General features: G+C 45.7%; 1 protein-coding gene across 1 annotated transcript in view; it reads right to left on the bottom strand.

Annotated features, from left to right (window-relative positions):
• Positions 1-24,664, bottom strand: part of PINX1 (PIN2 (TERF1) interacting telomerase inhibitor 1) — a 70,825-nt gene extending 46,161 nt beyond the window's left edge. Inside the window, exons 1-6 of the mRNA XM_054998475.1 lie at positions 24,607-24,664; positions 20,191-20,300; positions 17,760-17,852; positions 16,382-16,460; positions 14,627-14,719; positions 13,534-13,610 (exon numbers count right to left, since the gene is read on the bottom strand). Coding sequence (XP_054854450.1) covers positions 13,534-13,610; positions 14,627-14,719; positions 16,382-16,460; positions 17,760-17,852; positions 20,191-20,300; positions 24,607-24,625 — 471 coding nt within the window. The 5' untranslated portion in view covers positions 24,626-24,664. The remainder of the gene's footprint in view (positions 1-13,533; positions 13,611-14,626; positions 14,720-16,381; positions 16,461-17,759; positions 17,853-20,190; positions 20,301-24,606) is intronic.
• Between the last annotated feature and the right edge of the window lie 692 nt (positions 24,665-25,356).

Genomic DNA, 25,356 nt, shown 5'->3' with positions numbered 1-25,356 from the left:
CAATAATGGTGCCAATTCTGTATTCTGTGATATGGTTGGAGTGCGTTTGCACCTATGATTTGATTTGTCTAAAATATGATTGACAATTGGGTGAAATCACACCCAATTATCACCTCCCTGAAATGCTTGAAGTTTAATCAGAATTTCTTTAATGCTATTTATTTGGTTTGAACTAGGGGCGTAGATGGATGCTATCATAAATTGTTGGTTTTCTACTAAACCCTTTATAAATAAAAATCTACTGTTGGGATCTTTATAAAGTGCTTTATGTTGATACCTAACTGATTTAGAAATCAGGATTGAGACCTCTCTTGATTTACAGCGCAATCCTATGGCCGGCCCCAACGCCAACGCGGCTGCACTGGTGGTGTGGCGGCGCCGCCGGGCCGGATCCTGTGCCAGCAAAGTGTGGCCGCAGCGGCGCCCACAGCGGCGCAGAGATGCAATTTTGGAGAACCAGAAAGTGTTGTGGGCGGGTCTGATGCACGGCCGCCGCCAGGCGCAGCCAAAGGGCGCTGTTCCTGACAAGCGTCAGGGGGAGGGACCAGGAAAGGCGCAGCCTATGGGCAGCACGCGATCCCGGCCAGGCCCCAGAGCAGCAGGCAAACCGCCCCCATGCCGGCAGACTACCTCGGCTCGTGTGTCGGGCGGGGCTCGCAGTCGGGAAGGAGAGGGGTGGGCGTAGTCTGAGAAGCCTTTCCCCCGTTTGCCCAATGTAGCACCAAGTCCGTGGCGGCCACGTCCAGAGAGGTTGGCATGGGACTGGCAGGCGCCCTGCCATGAGGAATCCAGGGCAGCAGCCAGTCTCTGGCAGCAGGGGACAGCCCCCAAGTGGCGCCGAAGGGGAGGGCTGGCCTGAGGCCGCCACCAAGAGGCAGACACAGCGGGCCTGCCCCCTCGTCCCCATCCCAAGGCAAAGAACACAGACACCCATTGCACAGAAATCAGCCTTTATTATTATATCATCCCACCTCCCCCAGCAGACGTGAGGAAGGGGAGGCGTGTAGGAGAGCCGCCTGTGCAGCAAAACACCCCACCCCACCCCCAAGGCGGCAGCGGCGGTCACCGGGGAGGCCGGCGGCCGGATCCCCTTGGCCGTCCACGGGCCCGGCCTCTCGCACGCAACTGGGCCTGAGGGAGGGGTGCCTCTGGGGCGGGTGGAGCTGCTGCAGCGGGTGGGGCCGGAGGGTCGAGGATGGCGACGAGCCGCCCGAGCAGGGCTTCGGCACGGACTTGAGAGGCACACCCCACCCCTCCCAACAACCATGGCCTGTTGGCGTGGGAGGCTGGCAACTGCTCCACGGGATTGGATGCGAGGCAGGACGCCCTGGGGTGGAAGGTGTTGGAATGACCAATGGGGCTGCTGCAGACGCCCGAGGGGCTGGACCCACTCTGGGAGGTGGCCGCTCATGGGACTGTGTTGCTGGGGCTGCGATGGGGGCGACCCTCCCCAGGCGCGCGAGACCTCCTGCCCGGGATATGGCATCCACCTGCCACCACCCTGGATTCTCCATTGGTGGGGGCTAGGGTTCCAGCGAGCGGACCGTTTGCCCTGCCATCTCCCGCCCCCTTGCAGCGGCAGCTCGCACCACCCTCTCCCTGGCTTATCGTGTGCCAGCTACTCTCCCCACCGGGGATTGATCCCCCTCCCCGCTCACATGCCCCGCCCCAACCCTCTACCTGGCCATATATACAGGGGGGTTAGCCGTGTTAGCCTGTGGTAGCGAATTCAAAAAGGGTCCCGTAGCACCTTCACAACTATCCAATTATATTGTGGCACAGGCTTCTGAGAATCAAGTTCTCTTCGGCAGATGGGTGGTACAGACACTGGTCAAATACAGAGGAGGAGGGGGGGAGGAGGAGGGAGGGAGGGGGCGGGGAGGCAAGACGGGGTGTGTCGGATACATTTGTGGCAATGTGCAGGTGGGGAGATGTGACGGGAGTGTTGGGGGAGGGGCGGAGGACGAAGTCAGACTCGCAGACACAGAAGACAGTTGTACATCTCGTTTTATTGCACTGGAAAGAGCGGGCTTGCGTTTAGGCTGGCGAGGGAGCCGGAGCATTCCACACAGCCCTCCTTCCCGCTTGGAGGGGCGGGGCTGGGATGCAGGCCGCGGCGCAACGGTGCTTCCTGGGCTGCAGCCAACCGTCCGTCAGAGATGTTTGGGGAGGGCGGGGCGCGGGGGAGCAGCCATGCCCTGGACGTGCCTGTGGGGGAAAAAGACACGTGTGGGCTTTGCCTCGTTCCACTGGCAAGGCAAGCCCCACACTCCGCCATCCGGGGGGGGGTTGCACATGGTCGAGGGCAGCAGCTGATGCCTGACGGTCTGGCGAGGATGCACTCAGCCTTGGGAAGCCTTTACCTTTATGGGAGGGAATGAGCTGGTCACAACAAACACCTGGCCACATGTGGTTTTCGAGGCGCCTGCCTCTGAGGCAGCCAGGGGCGGCCATGGTTGCCCCCCACCCCTGCTGGGCCTCACCCAAAGCGGCAAGTGAGCGGGTGGGTTCAGGTGAATGGGCGGTTTGCACTAATCTGCGGAATGCCCCCCCACCTCCTCCTTACCTGTCAGCGCTCCGTCGGTCATCACCAGGTGGGAGCGCCAGAGTCAGGGCACCTGCAAGGAAACGGGAGAGCATGCGGTTAATTTGCAAAGTGTCATTCCCTTCTGCCACGGAAGGGTTAGTTTGTTTGTGCTTAGTTAGAAGCAACTAGCATGCATCAGTTAGCTGTGGAGTCATTCTTTCTATCACGGTAGAAAGAGTTAGGCAGACATTTGCACCTCTTCCCCTTTATGCGAAGTTCCCCCAGTTTTTCGCAAAGTCCCCCGAGTGCATTCTGCGCCTGCCAATGTGAATGCCCTCAGCCCGTTTCGGTTTTCAAAGGGGCAATGCCACTCAGCAGACGGGCAGAGCCTCCGGCCGAGTGCTCACTTACCTGGGGGTTTGGGCGGCGCTGGCCGGATGTTTTGTAGGGCGCGGTCGCAGGTGATTGGGTGCAGAGAGGGGGGCTCGTCCACGCCGGGCGCGCACGCTGATTGGTCCCCGGGATAGTTCTCATCCTATGCTCCTTCGGGCCATAGGGGCGGGGCGGGGCGCTCAGAGAGGGGGCTGATTTTTCGCCGTTCCATGGACGCCTATGGGCTACGCCTTCTTTTTCCGTGGCGTAGCTTTTTTGCGCCGCTGTGGGCGTTCCCGCTTCTGGAGGAGCTTAGGGAGCGGACTAACTCCGACCCCGCCTTGCTCCCCGCCCCCCCTGCGTCGGCGTAGGGCTCTACGCCACTACTGCGCCGCCGCCCGGGCGCCTGTGGCTTGCACCGGTGCTGGCCCGCCGGCGGGCCAGCGCCGCGTCCCAGCGCGGGCGGAAGGCCACTTACGCGGGCATACGGGCTAGATGCGCCCTCGCAAGCCTTAGTTCGGTTCCTGTTCACTTTCCGTGCCCTTCTTAGGATTGGGCTGTTAGATGAACCAATGGCTACGTTGTCTAATATATGTCTTTTTTCACCACATTGTTAAGACCTCTTACATTATATGAAATAAAAGTAAGCTTTGATTGCATATATGTTTATAAATAAAATAAAGTACAATAATGAAAAGAACAAGTGTCCTATTATCACTCTCTCTCATTTTTTTCAGATAGCTTTAACACAATTAAAATAAGATAAACAGCATCATCTCATACACTTAACAATGATATACAACATTAAACTACCAAAACAATGCTCAAATAATTTCTATAAAGAGAAAAATATAAATGAATTTTCTCTTATTTATTTTTTAATATTGACTATTAATATTATTTTTATTACTATTATTATTATTTTAACTTATTAAAAATGAATTAATACTGAATGTTTTATCTTAACATGACTATGTACTTATCTCTCACTTTATTTTTTTAAACTAAACAACAAACAGTAAATAATAAACAATTTAACTAACTGGAAGTAACAACAATGGGCAAATCTTGGAGATCACACTCTCTTCCCCAACCAAAACCCCATAGTGATTAATGATCCAGAGGAGTTAGCCGTGTTAGTCTGCAGTAGCAAAATCAAAAAGAGTCCAGTAGCACCTTTAAGACTAACCAATTTTATTGTAGCATAAGCTTTCGAGAATCAAGTTCTATTCGTCAGATGCATGATACAAACTGGGCAAATACAGAAGAGGAGGAGGGAGAGGGGAGAGAAGAGGACATATATCAGAAGGGGACAAGATGCAATTAGCGGGGAGGCAACCAAAACATTCCTTTGCTAGTAAATGTAAACATCTCCTTTTGGTGTGGAGTAAGTTTGTCCAGATCCACTGGAGTTTCCAGGTTGATGTTTTGTAGTAAGGTATGTCCAGAGTCAGAGTCTGTAGCTATGAAGCGTTTTCCTTGGTGAATCACTGAAAGATTTACGTAATTGCTCCATCTGTATTGGATTTGTGCTTGCTGAAGTGCTTCAATTGTCAGTCTTAATTCCTTTCTTTTATTCAAGATCTCACTTGGTGGGTCTTTAAAGACTTGAATCGGAGTGCCTTTCAATAGGATTGAGCCTTTAATTCTGGCTTCTGTAGTTATTCTTTTGCAAGTCCTGAAGTCTGCAAATTCTACAAGAATATCCCTTGGGGTGCTCCTTTTATTCCTTGCCCCAATTTGGTACGCTTTAAGGATTATAGGGGCTACCCCTTCTTCAAGATGCAGTGCTTTTGCTAGCCACGTCGCTAAAAATATTGAAAGATCTTCATTTTTTGTCAGATCTTCATCTACCCCTCTAAACTTTAGGTTCCTCTGACGAGATGTTATTTCAAGTTGCAAAAGTCTCTCTTGGAGATTTTCATTTTTAGCTTGAAGGTCTTCAATGCCAGAATGTGCTGCCTTACTTAAGTCCAAGGCAGCATTTGCTTTTTTGTTTCATTTAACTCAGCCCGTATTTCCAAGAGTTGGTCATTAATAGGTTTGAGCATTGAGGCAATTTGACTAAACATGCTGCGTTCCAGCTCTTTGAGTTGAGGGGACAAAGTTGAATCGGGCATAGACATGGCAAGAGAAAGTCCAGCCGCCATTTTGTCTTGCTCCCCACTCTTCTCTTTTAGTTCCTGAGCCTCTGCTGAGGAGAAAAACTCCTGCAGTTTCTCTGCTGTTTGGGGGGGCTGCTTTCTTCTCATTCTTTGGTTTACCCATTATAATTTTTTGAAGCTGAGGAGAGAAGCTATCTGCTTATCGGCAGGGAATTAGTGAGGGAAAAGAATGAGTTCCTCAGAATGTGTCCATTGCCATCGGCTTCGGCACCACATCCCCCGCCTTTTTTCAATTTGAAGAAAATAATCCTGTCCACAAGGAACACTACCCGGTTGTGCAGAAGCATGTCAATATGTGCAAGTCTTGGAGCTTGCAACATCCATAGAACAGGGTTGTTGTAAAGCCCATTTTTTAAATGCAAGAGGGGGAGAAAGCCAAGTAGCCCAATCAAGCATATGACACTTGGGCTATTTATTTATTTACTTCATTAATACCCTACCTTTTCCCCCAGTGGGGACCCACAGCAGATAAAATTGTTCTCCTCTCTTCTATTTTATCCTTACAACAACCTTATGAGGTAGGTTGGGCTGAGTATGTGTGAGTGGCCCAAGATCACCAAACAAGCTTCCATGGCAGAGTCAGGCTTCAAACCTGAGTCTCCCAGTTGCTAGTCCCACACTCTTAAACACTACACCACACTAGCTCTCACTAGGCTGGCTTCGTTTGCAGTATTATTATGGCTTGGTGTTCAAGTGGAGAATGAGGTATAGGATCCTGAGGGAGATGAGAGTTCATAGCCCATCACAGCTGTGGACTCACTCAGTCTCTGTTACCCTGTTACTCTGTCAACTCAAGCTCCCTGTTCTCTAAACACCTCACAACTGCATCCCTGCTCTCTGTCTTTGGCATACTACGGCTAAGGCTGTATAAACCAATCTGGGGACAGCTGGTGCCTCTGAACTGGGAGTTGGATCACTTTGCCATGTATACTTTTTCAGTCCTAATAAAGTCCACCCCAAAGGCAGTCTTCAAGGTTTCAGCCATGTGGGTTGTGTGGTTGCCAAAACTGCCAAAACAGTTTTCAGTGCCAAATTCGCAGTGTACCCTTGCTTGATGCCTTCAGTAACGACCAGGAAACGTGAGTTAGAAGAGGAAGCTTGGGAGAGAAAATATGCTAGTAATCAGGAAATTGTTGTAAGCTGAGAGATGCAGTGAGAAGGACAGTAATCCAATATGACTAAACAAGGGAAGAGATCATCTCAGAAAGCAGACGGCAGAGATGCTGCTTTGCACGCAGCGCTATCAGCTGTGTGCTTGAAAGGACGGTGTTTGAGATGTTGGCTGCATAAATATCATATACTAAGTGGGCACTTAAAAAATAGGTTTGCTAGATGTGTTAGAATTGTGACAGCTTCTTTTATGTGTTCTGGCAAATGTGTGCCTCCTTCTTTGATGAGGCAAAATGACACACAAATCAGGTTAGTCAGTTCCCAAACTGCAACCCATTTCCCAAATCCTCCATCCCTTTCAGGAACACTTTTGCCAGTGATAAGGCCCTGTCAGGAAATACAGCTGGATGGAGGAAGGAAACACTGAGCAGAAATTAAAAATGTATATTTAGTAAGGGGGTTCCAGGAAGTTCAAGCAGATAGGAACTACAGGAATTTGTTTTTCTGCCTCCCAGGCTTCGAAGTGAGGAAATTTCAAGGCAAAGGGGAATGGGGAAGCCGCATATTGAATTCTCCGTTCTGGATCTGAGGTGGCTTGGGACCCCGAAGCGGTTCTCTGGAGAGCAGTCTAATGGCCAATCAATATTTTCAATCACTGCATTGTCTCCCCAAGTAAACTGCCAACAATTCCAATTTAGTACACACAAAATGGGCAGCCATTGTTTGATATTTAAGGCAGGTGGAATCAAGGAATGTAGAGACCTCTCCGTAGTTTATTAGCAATTTCATTTAGCCCCAATATTTGTCCTGAAGGACACGAGCTCTTGAACCAGAATGTGCCCAGTGTTTGCCAACAGCAATGCCAAGAGAGAAGGGGAGTCATATAGCAATTAGAAAGGGATGGAAGCATATTTTTTGGCTATTTCAACACTGCCTACCATGTCTGGGGCAGAACTGCAGAGAATCAAAGCTTCTGAATCAGGTTCCAGAGTTAATCCTAAACAGCATTTCCAAAGAGAGCTTTCAGGGGTGCTGGCTGGGGCCCATGAGTCATGGAGACAGTGGTGAACTGAGCTGGAAACATAAAAGAACTTGGGAGGGATGATCCTGTAATGTTGGAAAGGCTCAAGCATGGTGAATGAGAAGACAGGGCTGTACATAATGAAAAAGGGAGACAAAAATACACAGAAATCACCACTTTGGCTCATTAATGCAGCTTCTGGAAAGCTGAACTAAATCTGGGAAACAAGGCTGTAACAAACCCACCACCACCACCGAAAAGCGTGTGTTTCACTTCAGTTCTTACCATGTAGAGGTAAGAATTGAGGCCATGCAGGCAGGCAAGGCAGTGGGCAGGCCATCTGATAGCATCTTGTTTTCCTTAATGCCAAGTCTGTCGACACTCATCACACAACCAACCGGCTCCAAAAGGGAGAGACTGAGTCCTTAGTGTTAGCTCCGTTGGCTGGAAGGGGTTGTGTGCAGTGCCTGTGAATGCATTTTCCTTCAGCACTTTCTAGGCAATGGCATTGAATGGCTTGCAGTGATCAAAGGTGTGCTTTGTGCCGGGGAAGGGAGCAGCAGATGGTACAGCGCCATCGGCACCAGCGTCACCATCACCATCCCTTTCTGTGCTTTATGCAAGGAAAGGTCAGTCTGGCAAAATCCACACGGGCACGTACATGTGGGCTTGAGTAGGGAGGGGTCTCCTTCAGCCTCTGAGCTCTTGGCTGCAGCAAAGGCTCATGTTATGCAGATTAGGGTGAAAACTGGAAAGAAAAAGCAATGATTACGGGAATGCCTCACTGAGGAGGTCCCAGGCATGTGAAGCCGGTTCATGCCCATTCAGTGGCCTTCCGCTGCTGCTGCCCTTTGCTTAGGCGCCAGGGCTGCTAATTGTGACAAGATGCCCTCCAAAGACAGTGGGTCAAGGAGCACCAGGAGGAATTTCACCACACCCAGAAAGCGTTCTGGCTTTGGGGGCTTTTTTTGATTAATACTGTTAACACCCAGTGTTAAATGATGATGAGGTAGCAGGTGTGCCCAGAACACTCACACATGCACGCGCGAAGTCTTTCCAGATCACTATTCCATGTAAAATGACCAATCTGGTCAGATTTTTTGTTTTTGGGCACAGCAACGGGACTCTCTCCTTCAGCTGTTTCTGCCATTGTTTCTTCTTCATTTTTATTCAACTCTGGGTTAACAGTTTTAGACAGAAAGGGAGACTGGCAGCCAGTAACCTGTCCAGTCTCCCAATTTTACTAGTAAAAACAGAGGAAAAAAGAGGGCCATCCTCCCTCTATTTTCCATCCTGTTAAGGAAAAACCAGCATTTAGCTCCCCTTCTCTGTGTGCTTTTACACCCAAAGCAAGGACAGGCTGGAGGGTTTAAATGGGGAGTTCAGGGCTGCTGCAAAGCAGATTAGGATGAGGAGGATTCGCCCACACCTCATTGTGGAAACAAAACTACAAGGCACAGGGAAACATGTCATAAGAGCAAGACTTAAAGGCAATAATTTATTGGCTTTATCACTAAGAAACTTTTTAAAATTTCATTGCACTGTGCTGGTTGGCAAGAAACTGCTTTCCTGCTTGTGTGTCATCTGCGTGCCATGTCAGCGCCACTTTGCTAGTAAGTTCCCCGCCATTAACCCACCAGCACTCACTTTCTTTGGGATCCACTGTTGTGTGAGCTTTCATGTTCTTAAGGAGAAACTCATTGGATTGATGGGGTTTTGGACTATGTGGTTTTTGGTTAAGAACGAATACAGCCTCGTTTCCCCAGCTCCCCCCTTGAACAGAACAGCATGTGAATGCTCAGGCAGCTGCCCAATTCGCCTTCATGTGAGTCTTTCCCAAGCATTCCTTGGGGTTCATAAACACGGACCCCATTGTTGCATGCTTTCTCAAACTCAGTGGGTCACTGGTTTAGACGGAAGACTGTGTTTTGTGCAATTTTGGTGTCATTGTGTGCAAAAACTGCTGCCCCAGAGCCTTATTCCCCCCCCCCAAAAACAGAACAGCATGAGTTTGTGCACACATGGCTAGCCTGCCTAAACTCATGAAAACGAAACACACACACACACACCCCGCCCAAACCAAACTGATCAGATCTGAGTCGGCACTGCACCAGCCAGAACAAACAGTAACAGAAAGGAATAATTCCAGAATCCCCCAGAATGGAAATGTTCTCGATGCACACCCCACAAGTCGTATGTGTGTGGGTAGGGGGAGCTGTGTTCCAAGTTGCAGTGTTGCTTGGTCCCAAGTGTTGTGTATTAGTTTGATTGTGAAGTATGGTTCATGGCGCAATGGATCTCTTCTGCAGAGTGAACAGAAATGAGTTTTTGACAGAGGGGGCTTAAGCATGCAGGAAGGACAAGTCCACCCCTCTCCCTCTATGACAGGGGACATTAGCGCCTGACTAGAAGGCCTCTGGTTTCAGCCCAGGCTAATTTCAACACCCCCAATGGGATCTGGAATTCATGCCCTGAACTGGCTTTGGCTGCCCACTGACCTTTGGCAGCCCATTCCTGCCTTCAAAGTGGCCAGTAAAACAATTAATTAAAAAGATAAAATTATTAAAGCATCTACTATAAAGACAGCAATTAAAAATAAGTTAGTAGTAACAAATAGTGCTGGAAGGGAGTTTTACGGATACCATGGACTGCCAAAAATACAAATAAGCTGGTTCTAGATCAAATCAAGCCTCAATTTTACCTAGAAGCTAAAACGACAAAACTGAGGCTGTTGTACTTTGGTCACAGCATGTCAAGATTCTCTGGAAAGGTCAATAATACTAGGAAAAGTGGAAAGCAGTAGGAAAATAGGAAGAATGAAAACAAGCTGCCTCGTCTCAATAAAAGAAGCCACGTCCTCCAGTTTGCAGGATCTGAGAAAGTCTGTTAATGATAGGATGTTCTGGAGGTCTTTCATTCATTGGATCACCATAGGTTGGAGGTGACTTGACGGCACATAACACACAACAAGAAATGCTAAAACAAATGCCTTAAAGAACATGAAGACACACATGAAACTGCCTTATATCCAGACAGACTGCTGGTCTAAAGTTAAATAGTGTTTTGACTAGCAGCAGGTGGACAAGGTCTCAGGTAGAAGTCTTCCACATTACCAGCTACCTGATCCCTGTAGCTGGAGATGCTGAAGTTTGAACCTGGGACCTTATGTGCGCAAGCGAGAGATGCTTGAACACTGAGCCACACAGTCTGTTTTATCTTGGTGCCTAAACGCTAGTAAACTAGGGTGCCTTCTGAATATTTCGAGGGAAAAATTCTGTGAGTAGGATGTCACAGAAAAATCGTGGTCCTTCTTCCTAATCTCTAAAGATGTACAGCTGGTGTAAGATCTCCTGAGATGGCCTCATATGGAAGCTGGTGATTCTTTATCATGTTATCATAAGTTATCAAATTAGCTTAAGTTATCAGTATAAACACTAAATAACACTAAGTTATCGCTATAAACACTAAATGGGCCATTGAAAAACAAGCCAGGGACATAAGAACAGCATAAAACTACCACTGATCATCTCAAAAATTATCCATAAAACAGACATCAGACCAGAAGGCAACCATAAAACAGCTAAAAAGATAAAACCCCTTCACTGAAAGCCTGAGTAAAGAAAAACGTTCCAGCCTGGTGCCGAACAGAAAGCAAGGTAGGTGCCAGGTGAACCTCAAAGGGGAGGGTATTCCAAAGGTGAGGCATCACCACTGAAAACTGTCTTTACTTGCCACCCCCCCCCTTGAAGGTGGGCACACAGAGAACAGTCTTGGGAGGCAGAGCTTAACCGGCTAGCTGGACAGTACAGAAGGACATGATCTTTCAGGTAAGTTTAGGACCTTAAAAGGTAAGATTCAGCACCCAGAAGTATATGGGTAGCCAGTGTAGCTCTTTCAGAACGGGATGAAGCTAGCCCCTGACATTGTCCTGGCTGCTGGATTTTGAACCAATTTTTTTTCATTTTAAATATGATTCTGATTTTGTCGGGCCTGCTAGTTTCGAGATACTACAAGAGATTTCTGCTCCTGACTACTATTATATAATAATGCAAGAGAGGTAAGTAGGTACAGTCTTCGGGACTTTTAGGTATTTGGTTGGGAGAATTAAGACTTCTGCTAATTTTTATATTTAAAGATATATTGCTGAGCATTTTTATGATTCATTCATTTCTCCCCCACAGTTTTATTGTAATTTCTGGCTTAGTAATAAGCCACTTTGAGAACCTTTGAAGCTGAGACTACAGGTTATAAGTGTCTTAAAACAAAGAAATCCAGAACAGTCTGAGTGCTGCCTCCAAGAACAGTAGAAGTTGACAAGAGTCGTACCATCCGTGAGGGGTTTGGACAGCGACGGCCCCTAGACTGCTATCTGGTGGGGTAAAAGCAGAGTCTGTTTTTTTTAAGCTGATCACCCCTGGCATGGATGTTCACACAGGAAAGCAAACGGGAGCCCCTTCTCATTTGTGCTGGCTTTCCTGCTGAACTCTTTCTATAGAAAACACCCCTGATTAGGGTAAATTTTGACATGCCTGAGTCCCACTGGAACTGGAAAAAGATTACAGCAGTTGTCAGAATTATGTAAGCAGCCAAGGAGCTGCTGGGTAAGCAGAGGATGGGGAGAGCCAATCCCTAGGCACGGCAAAGACTCTCAGAGCCCAGATCACCGCAACGTTTGGAGGTGAGACATTTAAAAACCAAGCAAGGCAGGTAGCTACTGACATGAGCAGCGGTACGAGTTGTTCCTCACCTGGCTGGCCCACCCAGTGGCAGCTTTAGTGAAGGCTGAGTTAGTCAGCCTGACAGCTGAATCTCAGGTTCTGACAGACAGCAGCGCTCTTCCTATCTGGACAGGAAAAGATACAGCACTGCTCTCTTCCAGCATTTCCTTGCTCTTGTACGCATGACAGTGACACACTCCAGGAACTGAGAGCCAGGCATTTCAGGGCCAATCTTGAAAGGCATGGAAGGCAGCTCCAGAAACTTACGAGGACTGGCATGGATCTGTAGGAGTGGAACCCTGGCCAACGAGGGTCACCACGGCTCTGAGGAAATAACCTAACCTCAGGCAGCCCGGTCGCACTTTGAGTAGCCCACAAGCAGCCACAGCCTGACTGGACACAAGGTAGTACAGGGTGGTAAGTATCCCTCCAAATACTTTCCCTGCTACAGAGCACAGCTTTGTGAATCACGGAAAACTGTCAACCACAGAAAATTAATAAGAGTCCAGTAGCACCTATAAGACTAGCAACATTTGTAGTAGGGTATGAGCTTTTGTGAGCCACAGCTCACTTTTTCAGATACAGCTAGAATGTGAGTCTATCTGTCCTTATATCTTGGAGAGTGGACAGATGGACTCACATTCTAGCAATACTTAGTATAACAATATGTTCCCATTCAAAGGCAGTGCTCTCCTCTATAGCAACCAAAAGGCAAAAGGCAAAAGCAGCCAGCGTATTACCAGCTCTTCTCAGAGTGGTCACCAGAGAGTCAGTCAAGAAAGCCGACTGGGCAGCGTTCTGGTCAATTTCAGGCAACTTTTACATGTTACCAATGGTTGGTCAGTTCACTGTCACCCACCTATTGAACTGAAAACTTGCAAGTAAGCAGTACTTATATATGTACAATCTTTAAAAGACTACAAACTTATGCTCCATGTCCCATTCCCCTAATTGGCCTTTTATTAAACACTTCCTGCTCTCTCGTTTGCAACCACAGCAAACAGGAGAAGGGGCTACATAGCAGGAAATCAAAGTGACAGTGCAGTGAGGAAAAGACAAAGCATTCACAACTATTATTTAATTTAAAACATTTGCACCTGCACTTTCTGCCCAATTAGGGCCCTCAAGGTGGTGAACAACAAGTAAAAAAGACATTAAAAATAAACTTTAAAAACATTGCACGTAAAACCAGCAATTAAAAACAAACAAGGAGGGTCAGTAAGGGAATGCCAGATGAAATAGAGCTCTACAGTTCCATTCAAAGCCAAAATATTGCCACAAACCAGGCCAGAAAAAGTCAGGAGGACAACACAGAAAACATTTGACTGCAATAGCCTGGCAGCAGCTGGATTCTCTCTAATAACTATGTGAATGAATTAAGGTAATTCCAGACAAACCCACTAATGTGAAAGTAACTGGTGTGTGAGAAGCAAATACAGCAGCAACATCATGAAGACTACATCCCTTGAATTCATACAAAATATATTGTGGTATTGATTTCAAACAAAGCTTAAGCTTGGCTTTTATCGGTATCCTAAATGTAGATATTTACACACAAAAGATGGAGCCCAAAGTTCTGTTTCCTCCCCCAAAGAGAATAGTACCAAGACAATCACATACCAGCATTTTCTTGCTTTTCTGGCGTTTCCCAAAAATGCAGGACAAGTCATCTTCACTGCGGGAAGAGAGATCTTTTCCTGAAGAGAGTAATGGAGAACAAAACAATTAGCTGTGTTCTTGAGGAACATAGTTAGGGCCATGTTCACTCCGTGTGCAAGACAAATTAAAAGAACCCTTCAAATTTCCCTGCAAAGCAACAAAATCCTGTGCTAGGGCAGCCGTGCTTGTGCCTGGCTCAGTGAGGCTCGCCCTGGAGATATTCTTGTTAGATTGGACCCTTATTCTGCAACCCATAAAAAGATGCGATTAGGCACACTGGAATATATCTGGTTTTCATACATAATGCATTCTGCTTGAATTAGGTACCAACAGGGCAAAGAGGGCAGTTTCTCAGTTTCTACACTAATTCTCCTCAGCCCTACGCACTCTTCATCAAATTCTTACCACAACTTCCATACCATCTTGCCCATGTAAAGTAACCCCTCTGGGAAGGGAGACTGTCACTTCTATATGCTCTTTAGTGCCTTGCATACTAGTAGGGGCACACGTGAGAAGAATAAATGGGACCTCCTTTACAATTAGGTTGTCAGGAGGAGAGCAACCAGGATGATCAGGCCCTGGAGTCCAAACTCTATGAGGAAAGACTGGAGGACTTGGGAAAGTTCAGATTGGAGCAGAGGAGGTTGAGGGGAGACCTGATTGGTCTCTTTAAGTATTTCAAGGGCTGTCACTTAAAGGAGGGAAGGGAGCTGTTCCTGTTGGCAACAGAGGACAGGACTCCAAAACAATGGGTTTAAATTAAAGGAGGGAAGGTACCAGTTGGGTATTAGGAAAAACTTCTTCACATTAAAAGTAATCCAGCAGTGGATTCGTCTGCCTAGGGGTGTGGTGGGTTCCTCCTCATTGTCAGTCTTCAAAGAGTGGAGGGACGAATATTTATTGGAGGTGCTTTAGGCTGTTCCTGCACTGGGCAGGGGGTTGGACTAGATGGTCTGTAAGTCCCCTTCCCACTCTGATTCTATGAATCAAGTAATCCAGAAAACAACTCTGCCAATCCAGCATTAATTTCCTTTTTTAGCTGCCTCCATTGTACCTTTGGCAAATTTCACATAATGAACTCGTTTCCGGGAGATCTTGGACTTCTCTTCAAGATTAAATGTTTTCTTTTGTTCCCCAGATACAGGATCTAAAACGCAAACATAAAACATTGCATAAGACTCATAAACGCCTAGAAAAAGGGACAATTGAAAGGGCCTGTAGCTCAGAGGCAGAACATCAGCTTTGCATACATAAGGCCTCAGATTCAATCCTCAGCTTCTACAGGAAAAACAAACAAACTGGTAATGGTGATATGAAGGACCCCTGCCAGTCGGAGCAGACAGTACAGATCTTAATAGGCCAATACTCTGACCCAGTAGGAGGCAGCTTCATGTGGTTATGGCTTTCTCACTTGAGGACACTGCTGGACTCTGGTCTGGGATACCCTCTCCATGTTATGCTTGACTTCTGCATACAAAGACCAACGCAAACAAAACTATGGGCAAAGCACTTCTGTCATAGGAAATTCAGAGCAATCCATATGTAGGCTGCCATGAATAACTGTCACCTGTGTGTGTATCTTTGGCAATGAGCCTGAGGGCAGGAAAAGCAGAACTCTATCAAGTTCCCCACAGAGCCAAACACTGGCTTGGATCTCATGGAGAATTTCTATAGATGAAGGCAGACTGGTGATTCCCACCAATTCCGCCTTCCTGCTGCAGACCTCTGACTTCCCCAACACTGGTTTTGGGGGTTCCCTTTTACCCAGCAGCAACATTGTGGGTGGTGTATACTAGGTTGTAGCAGGAGGGAGAGAGGGAAGTTGCACTCTGTGGGCAGAAATCCCTTCCATCTGCTGAAACCTCCACTGGATCCAAGCCTACAGGCTTTGCACATAAACATACCTGTTGTTCCCCATGTACAACGACTGCTGTTCAGCTTGCACGCTATTTCCCACAAACACTCCCTGGGAAGGAATGCTGATGTGGACATATGAAGCTGCCTTATACAGCATCAGACCATTGGCCCTTCAAGGCCAGTGTTGCCTACTCTCCAGGATCTTGGACAGAGGTCTTTCATATCAGCTACTACCTGATGTTCTTTAAGCTGGAGATGCCAGGGACTGAACTAGGGACTTCCTACTTGCCAAGCAGATGCTCTACCACTGAGCCATTCCCCCCCCCGCCCAAGTTTCAATGGCTCCCCAAAGAAAACAATCATTTCCCATTTATGTTCCCAGCACTATTCATGACCTTTGCCAACAAGTCTCTGCTTGTGCGTCTGCCTTTCCTTGCTGTACTTCAGCATTAGAAGGCCTCTCAGCTGGGCTCGAATACTCAGGGTGAGCTGGGCTGGGGACCAAAGTACCTGAAGCAATAGAGAGTGGCTGGCAGATGAGATGGTGGGAGGATGGTTAGTGGCCCTTATTCACACATCTTTGGTTTTATGAAAGACATCCCCCCCGTCCGACATGAATGGTGTTTGCTTGTATAAACAAACACAGTTGTCTTCATCATTTCTAGACTGGCGTTCAAGCATTTGTTTGCTGTACTGCATCACAATCTTCACCCACTCAAGTGCCTTTGGCCTCCAACTGGAAACACGCAGCCTGGCCTACAGCTTCCCTGTATTTTAATCTCAAAAGAGATTTCCGAATTTCGTGGTTTTGACCTCAAGAATTAGCTTCTTGCACAAGTAACACTAGTGCCCTCATGTGGCCAAGAGATGGAATACCACTATATTGCCAGTGCATGGATTTTCCAAGGATATGTTTATTGTTGGCGCTCCTTTGCTAGGTTTGCTACTGTACCTGCACCATCTTGTCCGTGATAATTATTCAGGTCTGCCAGAAGCTGGTTGAAGTCATCCTGATGGGCAATCCAGTTGTCCTACAAACATCACACAAGAAGTAGGCTGTACTGTCATTTTTTAAATTATTCAAGAGGGATCTTATAGGAGGGCTGTACTATAAGGAAGTGGTCTCAGAGTTCCATCAGTACAGGGATAGTGAGGGACCATAGACTTTACTACTATTACTGTAAGTACAATAAACAATAGACTCTACTACGATTGCTGTAAGTATGATCCTACTGGGTAGTTCCTATGTTGCTTAATATGTCTTGGAATTGCTTATGCTCTGTTTCAGCATTTCTTCAGCTCTGTATTATTTCCGCTGGTTTTAAATCTTTGCAAATTTGCATGTATATTGCCTATTATATGTTTATTGAAATGTCTTTGTAATTGACTGTACTGACTCATATTATGTAATCCACCTTGAACCTCAGTGAGAAAGGTGGACTATAAATATCATAAATAAAATTATGTAGTATGGTGCTTTACAGAGTAAATGAAGTTTTAAAAAGATAGTTCCCTGTCCCAAGAAGCTTACATTCTAAATTGGGAAAGTGGGACAAACTGCAAAGGAAAAGGTGAAAAGGGAACTGGAACCTGGAGGGGAATTACTTTTGTGGCTAGATATTTTAGGACGATTCCTTCCAGATGCTGCAATAGTTCATGTATCACTAACCAACAGTGCAGAACCCATACCATGGCTTGTACAGAGCAACAAAATGTACAGAGAAACCAGAGTTTAAAGTTGCTCATCAGCTTTAGCTGTCAAGTCTTTTCAGCACTATGTGTCATACTGTCACTCCCATCTCCATGACACAACATACTTCCTCATGTGTATCAGTTTCCTTTCCTTCATAGGACACTGGAGATTGTCACTGCTGTATGGTACCTGCTCTGTACCTAAACAGGAAACCATGAGTAGGGTTTGCAACAAAATAGGAAATCAGGGAGGCAACCAGAGCACTGGTGGTGGTGAAGGGAGTGGCAGAAAAGAGGCCACTCTTGAGCCATTATATCCAAAACAGGCCAGTGGCTCTTGCCTAAAATCCAAATCTGACCTGATCACGGCCAACAGACATTATAAAATGCGCTCCAAAATCCAAATTCTGTATCTAGAAAAGCCAAAGACTGTGCCTTCACAATGCAAATTAAGTACATTAGCGTACTGCTAGTTTTGCACGAATGATTCTACAAGCCACAAGGAGGGACAAAGAGATTTGGAGAGCATGGGAGCCCTGCCTCCAGAAAATATTTCAGCGCAAATATTTGCATTAAAAAATATGAATCTGACAGCTTCCTAGATAGATGCAGGCTTAATTCCCATTTGTTCGACTTACCTCATGGTTGACAGATGCTCCTAGGCCAAGATTGTTGTTCTTCACCTGGACTTTGATGTGCTCCGTGCTCCCTTGTTCTTGAGCCCCAAGCCCCTTTAGTAGAAATAGAAGTGGGAAATGTCAAACAAAGGGATTCTTCCCTATTTTTAGGATGCTGCAACATTTTATCTGTTTAAAAGCGACTAGCATTGCGGCAATCGATGCTGGGGCACGCCATTAAGGTTTGCAGACCCCTCCCCAGCTGACGGATGCTGGCCTCTCACCTCCTCTGTGCCAGAAAGCACGTAGAAAAAACATGCACCGCAGCACTTCCAGCCTGTGCAACTGAACTGCACACTCCCCTGCCTCTCTCTGCAAGTGCAGAGAATTTGTATCTACTTGTATCCAAACCCCTCCCCCCGCTCTTAAAAAGCCACTGAAAAGTAAGTAAATATCATCCTGGAAACTGGAAGAGTTCTATTATTCAAGTTGACGCGTACAAAATTGTATTGCAAGGGACTTGTAATACATGACTACAGATTTGCAGCGCCAGTAGACTGTGAATTTCAAATAAATCTGAACACTTGTTGAGTAAATATGGTGGACTTCGGCGTAATCCTAAGTACACTTCCCTAGGTGTAAGATGCATTGAATATCATTACTATTCATTTAAAAATTTTAAAAACACGGTTTATTATTTAAAACATGGGACTCACTTTCAAGTAGAACTATTCAGGATGGCTCCCTCTGGCTTACAAAAACGTGTTAGTCTTTATGGTGCCAGATGATTCTTGGTTGCATTGGATTCAAATGACTAATACTGCTATCATACTACACTTCATCCCTGCTACACAAGTGACATGTGTATCAGGATTCAATGCGATCTGATTGCACTGCTGAACATGAAGGCAACATTCATTAAAAAAAAACCACACAGGTGCTACTCTGGTCCAATATTTATTGGAGCACAACCACTGTCTCGCAGACTTCACATTTGGGTCAACACCCAGATCAGATTGCCATAATGGCAGAATGTTGTTGAAAAAAGAGGCAGAGTGGATTTTGAGACTGAAAGCTCTGGTCCCTAATGGATTACATGAAAGTCTGGAGTTGCTGCTGTACTGCTCATATACGATAAATGCTCTTGTACTCTTTTCTCTGAAGCTTAACAGCCATTGGAACTTTCTGGCAACGTTACTCTACAGATTATCTATATTTAACTTTGTTTAATTAATGTATACTTGTGAGACTAGCCTGTATCTCTCCATTTAAGAACTGTGATGTGCATTCTATAAGGGACCGAGAGGAAACAGATGCAACATACAACTGGTTTCTGGCTCCTGGGACATCAATGCATTTCCTATTTTTCTCACATGTTCAATTATTTCTGTCTTTCCAGAATTTGTTTTTAGATATGTTTTAATTATGCAAGTGTCTTATTTTTGAGTTTTGTCTATATTTATATATTTTTACATATCCCCCCTGACGAAGCATAGATAAAATGTGAAGGAATCATCAAGTCTAATAAAATAGGTTTCCAATTGCTTTTTTGCTCTTGTATGTTTTGGCACATTTAAGAGTTTGGACCCACCATTACTGATGGAGAAACAAGTTAATGCAGTTGCAAAAATTGCTTTCTTCCAACTTAGGTTAGCTCAGATGAGTCCCCTTGACGTTGACTTGGCTGACCTGGACACCTAGATCCATGCCAAGGTAACACTGAGACTAGACTACTGTAATGCATTCTGTATAGGTGTCCCCTTCAAGTCAACTTGGAGACTTCAACTGATGCAGAATGTTGCAGCTCAGGTATTATCAGGAGCTAGACAGACCATGCATATTACATCCATTCTGCAGTCACTCCGCTGGCTGCCCATCAGTTATTGAGCTCAATTCAAGGTACTGGCTGTCAAATACAAAGCCCTTCATGGCATTGGTCCCTCATATCTGTAAGAGCTCCTCTCCCACCTATGTCCTGCCATGACTTCACACGTCTGAGCATGGCCTTCTGGACTGGACATGAACTTCCTGTACATGTGTCTTCTCTGTAGCAGCCACCACCCTGTGGAATGGCATGTCTGAAAAAGTCAGTAAGGCTACCATGCTCCTGGAATTTTACCAGCTATGTCAGAGATATTTGTTCAGAATGGCATTTTATAAAGGAAATAAGGGCTACATCAGAACATATTGGTACAGAAAAATGCATTGGGTTTCTACTTATGTAATACCATGTTTTGCATTGTTTAACATGTCATGTTGAATTCTTATGATTTGTTCAGGTAACAGCTTTGTTTCAAATTTCTGCAATCCTCTATTCGTTTCATTAGATGTATTATCCTATTAATTGCATTGGTTTGTATTCGTAATCAGTCTTGAGTCTCAGTGAGAAAGATGGACTTCAAATAATGCAAATAAAATCCCTGATGCATTCAGGTCTTGCCATAAAGATTACCTTGCCTTTTGACCAGCCCATCTTCTCCAACATCTTCTGGCCAAATTTTGATTCATCTTTACTCCAAGCGCTATTTCGGGGATCCACAGACCATTTCTGTTTGCGACGTGCTAAAAAAGAAGAGAAGCAATGAATGTTCCATCTGGTCAAGTCTCTCTCATTGACTGTTATCTATTTATATCTATATAGATATCACATCCACACATCACATCAACAGAACATTTTCCTTCTGTGATTTGCCTACACAAGGAGGAGTAACTCAGCTTCCAATTCTGAGAGGTAAGAAACAGAGGACAGGGCAATTTGGAAAAGCCAGGTATACAGGAACATTTAGGCCCCTTTCCTGCATTTTTAGCCTTTTTTTTTTTTTTTTTTGCTAAGGATAATATGCAACAAAGCAACCACTTGGAAGTTCTATCGGTTATAGTGGGAGAATTAAGTATCTGCTTAAATTTATTATACTGATATTACTGGGACTTAGAAGTACTCACTTCTGTGGCTGGGGTGTGCACTAAATCTTCCCAATTATGGTGGTAAGCTGCAGTACTGCAGCCCAGGCTCTGCTCACAACCTGAGTTCGATCCTGGCAGAAGCCAGGTTCCGGTAGCCAGCTCAAGGTTGACTCAGCCGTCCATCCTTCCGAGGTTGGTAAAATGAGTACCCAGTTTCCTGGGGGTAAAGTGTAGATGACTGGGGAAAGGCAAAGGCAAACCACCCCATAAAAAGTCTGCCAAAGAAAACTTCATGATGTGACATCCCCCCATAGGTCAGTAATGACTCGGTGCTTGCACAGGGGACTACCTTTACCTTTATAGAGATATAAAGGAAACTGCACAGACAGGATTTTATCGAATGGTTCCATTAAGCCTGTATCAAGTGTTCTGGCCAAGGAATTCAAAGGCACTGAAACAACAGGAAAGCTCTTGGCACTTCTGCTTGGCATACATTAGCCCCTCCTCAGCACGTATATACACACTTTTGCTGGGTTTGTTTGGCTCTTACTATGGTCTTTTATTGTTTTTACTGCCTTTGTTTCCTTGCTTTTTGATTTTCATTGTTAGGTTGCTTGCTTAAAGTTTCTTATGGCATCACGTTTACTGTATTTGACAATGACTTGTGAGCTGTTCTGAGAACCTTGGTCATGAGAACAGAGAAGAAATAATTTAAGTAAAATAAACAAGAGGAAACAAGGATTCCAGCATCCCCACTTCAATATATCAAGCTCCCTTATCATGAGTTAGATGGTTAGTCCAACTAACTCAGTGTTGTCTATTTGGGCTAGAGGCAGCTCTCTGGCATCTCAGCGACAGATGAGTCTTTTCAAACATCTACTTTCAGATACCCTTTAAGAAGCTAATGATTGACCTGAGACCATCAGGATGCACGTGCTCCTTGACTGAGCTATGCCCCCTTCCACTCCCACTCACCTGACGTATCCACTTCCGTGTATTAATCCCCAGTATTTATTGGTCAACTTCTTCCCAATGATCTTTCTACATATTAAACAACAAAAATCCTTTTTGGAAGGGCTGCCTCATTGTCAGATTTTCTGTGCTTAACTTCTAAAATGAGATATGTTAGGTCTGAAGCTGACTTCATTTTTCCATCTGTCCTGATTGTTCCTTATCCCAAGGGCACAGGAATAGACTGTGATTACACAATAGTAACTCTCAAGGAAAGGTTAATTATTTGCTTCAAGTACTCCTAATCCTAACCCTAACCCACTCCATGCTCTAAGAGCATCTCCTTAAAACTATCATGTATCTTTTAAGATTCATCAATGTAAAAAAAAAAAGCCAAGGTCTCAGCCCTGGCACAACTAGACTTGGTAGTTACATACTGAACTGAGGTCATAACTTTCCCCACAATGGTTCATTTCTTCCCCATCACCCCAGACAAAAAAGAAAATCCCAAGACTATACAGAATTTAGTGCTAAAAATATAGGAACACCCCCCCCCCCACTGCCACAATAAAGGAAACTGTATATAGACAAAAATGTCATGGCCAATTATCACCTAGACTCTAATCTGCCCTTTCTGGGCAAAGTGATTGAGAGAGCAGTAGGACCAACTCCAGGTCTTCTTGGATAACGCTAGTGCTCTGGACCCTTTTCAGTCTGGATTCAAACCAGGTCATGGGACAGAGATGGTTCTGGTAGTTTAGTGGATGATCTCCATCTGAATCCTTATTGCTCCTCCTGGAACTATCTGCAGCTTTTGACACAGTAGACCATGCCATCCCGTTGAGGTGTTTAGAGACCAAAGTGGGCACCAAAGGAAGTGCCTTGGACTGGTTTAAATAGTTTCTCATGGAACGGTCTCAAAGGGTTACAGTCGGAGATCAGCTATCTTCAGAATGGGAATGATCTTTCAGGGTTCTGCAGAGTGCAATCTTATCTCCCGTGTTATTCAACCTCTATGTAAAGCCTTTAGGAGAATTCATTTACAGCTATGGAGTGTGATAGCAATATGCAGATACCACCCGACTCTATAGCACACTATCCAAGTCTCCACAGGCTGCAGTAGAAATCTTAGATAGCTGCCTGACAGCTGTAGTCAAACGGCTGAAAAATAATAAATTGAAATTGAACCCAGACAAGATGGAAGTGATGCTTGTTGGGAAGGCCAAGATCTTGAAGGATATTGTACTTCCCACTACTGATGGAGTTCATCTGATCTTTGCAGACTCAGTTAAGAGCCTAGGGGTTATACTGGATCCAGTGCTACTACTGGAAAAACAAGTTAAGACACCCACAAAAAATGTTTTCTATAACCTCACTCCAGCCTAGAAGATGGCTTCCTACCTCGACAAGGCCGATTTGGCCACCTGGATATATGTTATGGTAACATCAAGACTTGATTATTGTCATGCACTATATATAGGTCTCCTGTCTAAGTTAACTAGGAGACTCCAGTTGGTGCAAAACTTTGTGGCTCGGCTATTATCAGAAGCGAGCAGGAACATGAAGATCACTCCTTATCCTGCAGTCACTCCATTGGCTACCTATCAGTTATCATGCTCAGTTCAAAGTATTGGCTATCACATACAAAACTCTTCATGACCTTGACCCAGTATACCTACAGGACCACCTCTCTCCCTCTGTTCCTCCATGGCAGCTTCATTCATCTGAACAGGGTCTCCTGCAGGTGCCACTCTGCACATGAGCAAAATCAACAGCTGTCTGTACACGTGTATTCTCTGTGGTGGTCCCTGCCCTATGGAACAGCCTGCCCAAAGAGGTCAGGAGAACCTCCGCTCTCCTGGCTATCAGCAAATGATGCAAGAGAGCTTTTTACTAATATAGGAAGGCTGTATTGTAGAGAGGTGGTCTCAAAGAGATACTTCACTAACGAGACTGGGACTATAGACTTCATCACTATGTTGCCTTACATCCTATCTGTTGCTTTAAGTATGTGTTCCTATGTATTACCTGTTGTTTTAAGTATGATCTCACCGGGTAGTTCAATGTTGTCAAATGTCAGTCCTATAATGGCTTGTGCTCAGCATTTCTTCAGCTGTGTATTGGGTTTTTGGTAATGTTATATCTTTGTAAATTTGCACTTATTTACTGTATGGCATTGTTTATTGAAATGTCCTTGATACAGACTGTACTAATCTCACACTATGCAATCCACTTTGAGTCGCATTGAGAAAGGGAACTATAAATAACATAAAATGAATGAATGAATGAAATCCATCCATCACAAATGCCTAAACAGTATATAGCTAAATTCATCCATAATAAACACATCTCACCTCTTTTTTTAAAAAATGCTGACATATATGGGGCATGCTGTTACTTTATTTTCAAAACACCCCTCTTAGGTAAGTAAATTAATACAACAGACAAGAAAAACTTTTAGCTATATAAAATGGGACACAGCAAGAAAGCACTCGTTTACACATGTTAAAGTGCTTAAGACCATGTTGGATCTTCCTTAATTTAGCTTCCCTGATCTTAGGGTCTCCAGGGAAGGCAGTGTAAGGCGGGGGGGGGCACAATTAAGGTAGGGAGTAAGCTATTTCCTGCTTAGCTTGATCAGGGCTTCTGCTAGTCACTTTACTCCGAAAGCTATCACACTCAGCCTCTGAACTACAAAGCACAGCTAGGCTCTGTCCCTAACCCTCACGTGGCAGGCTCAAGGGGCTCGGCTGTTTTGTGTCTGGCTTGAGAACTTTGCCATTAGTTTTTCCTCTCTACATCCGTCAGGTGACATGCACCGGCATCAGGGACTTCTGCTGACCGGCCATTCGCCAACTTATGCACCTACCAAACTCCCCACCCCCCTTAGCGACCAGGTTTCTCCCCGACAGGCCAGGCACCGCGTCTAATCTCAGCGTCTGATACTCGGAAGACTGATCCCAACTAGCCCTTTCTGCTGCACCACACGCTGCCACGCTGACTTCATACTCACGTTCCGCCAGCATCGCCATCTTGGGCCGGGAAAGGGGTCCTTCTTTGAAGGGAGCGCGCGACTGCGGCAAACGCAGCCGGTTTGGCCAGGGGGCTTTATTTTGGAGCGGGCGACTGCCGCGACTGTTTAAAATTCTGCCTGATTAAAATAAAGAGAAGATTTGAAGCGTAGATATATGTTTGGTTTGAAATACAAGGTCACAGAAGCGTGAATTGGGGCGGAGAGGATCAGATGAGAGTGTCTGAAACAAGATTAGTCCTGCATTTAGAATCTAACAGGCGATTTGGTAGACAGCCACAACACGTAGGTTTGCCGAACTCCTGGTTAGGACTGGAATTCTTCCGGAATTACACTTGATCTCTAGACTGCAGAGATCTCTTCTTCTGGAGGAAATGGCAGTTTCAGATAGTATGGCATCACAATCGCCGCTGAACTTCTTGGCTCGCCACCCTCCCCAGGCACTGCCCCCAAGTCACCAGGAATTTCCCAAGCCAGAATCGGCAACTCTAGCTGGGACTTGGCAGGGCAGAGGAGAGGGACCCCCCCCCCCGCGCGTGCCGTCCTTTGCTTCGTTTCTAATTATGTTTTAGGTCTTCTTCCCTTTTGGTCTCAGAGCGCCTGTGTTTTAGAATAGTTGTCAAACAAGCTGAAATTCAACGCGGAACTCACTTATTTCATTACATTTGTACCCCGCGCTCCCTGCTCTCCCCAGTCAAGGCAGGTTTTAACTTTACAACTTTCCTTTAACAA

This window comes from Eublepharis macularius, chromosome 1 (genome assembly GCF_028583425.1).
Source record: "Eublepharis macularius isolate TG4126 chromosome 1, MPM_Emac_v1.0, whole genome shotgun sequence".
Classification (NCBI taxonomy): domain Eukaryota; kingdom Metazoa; phylum Chordata; class Lepidosauria; order Squamata; family Eublepharidae; genus Eublepharis; species Eublepharis macularius.
The sequence above is the reverse complement of the archived record's forward strand: the minus strand, read 5'-3'. Positions and strand labels throughout refer to the sequence as shown.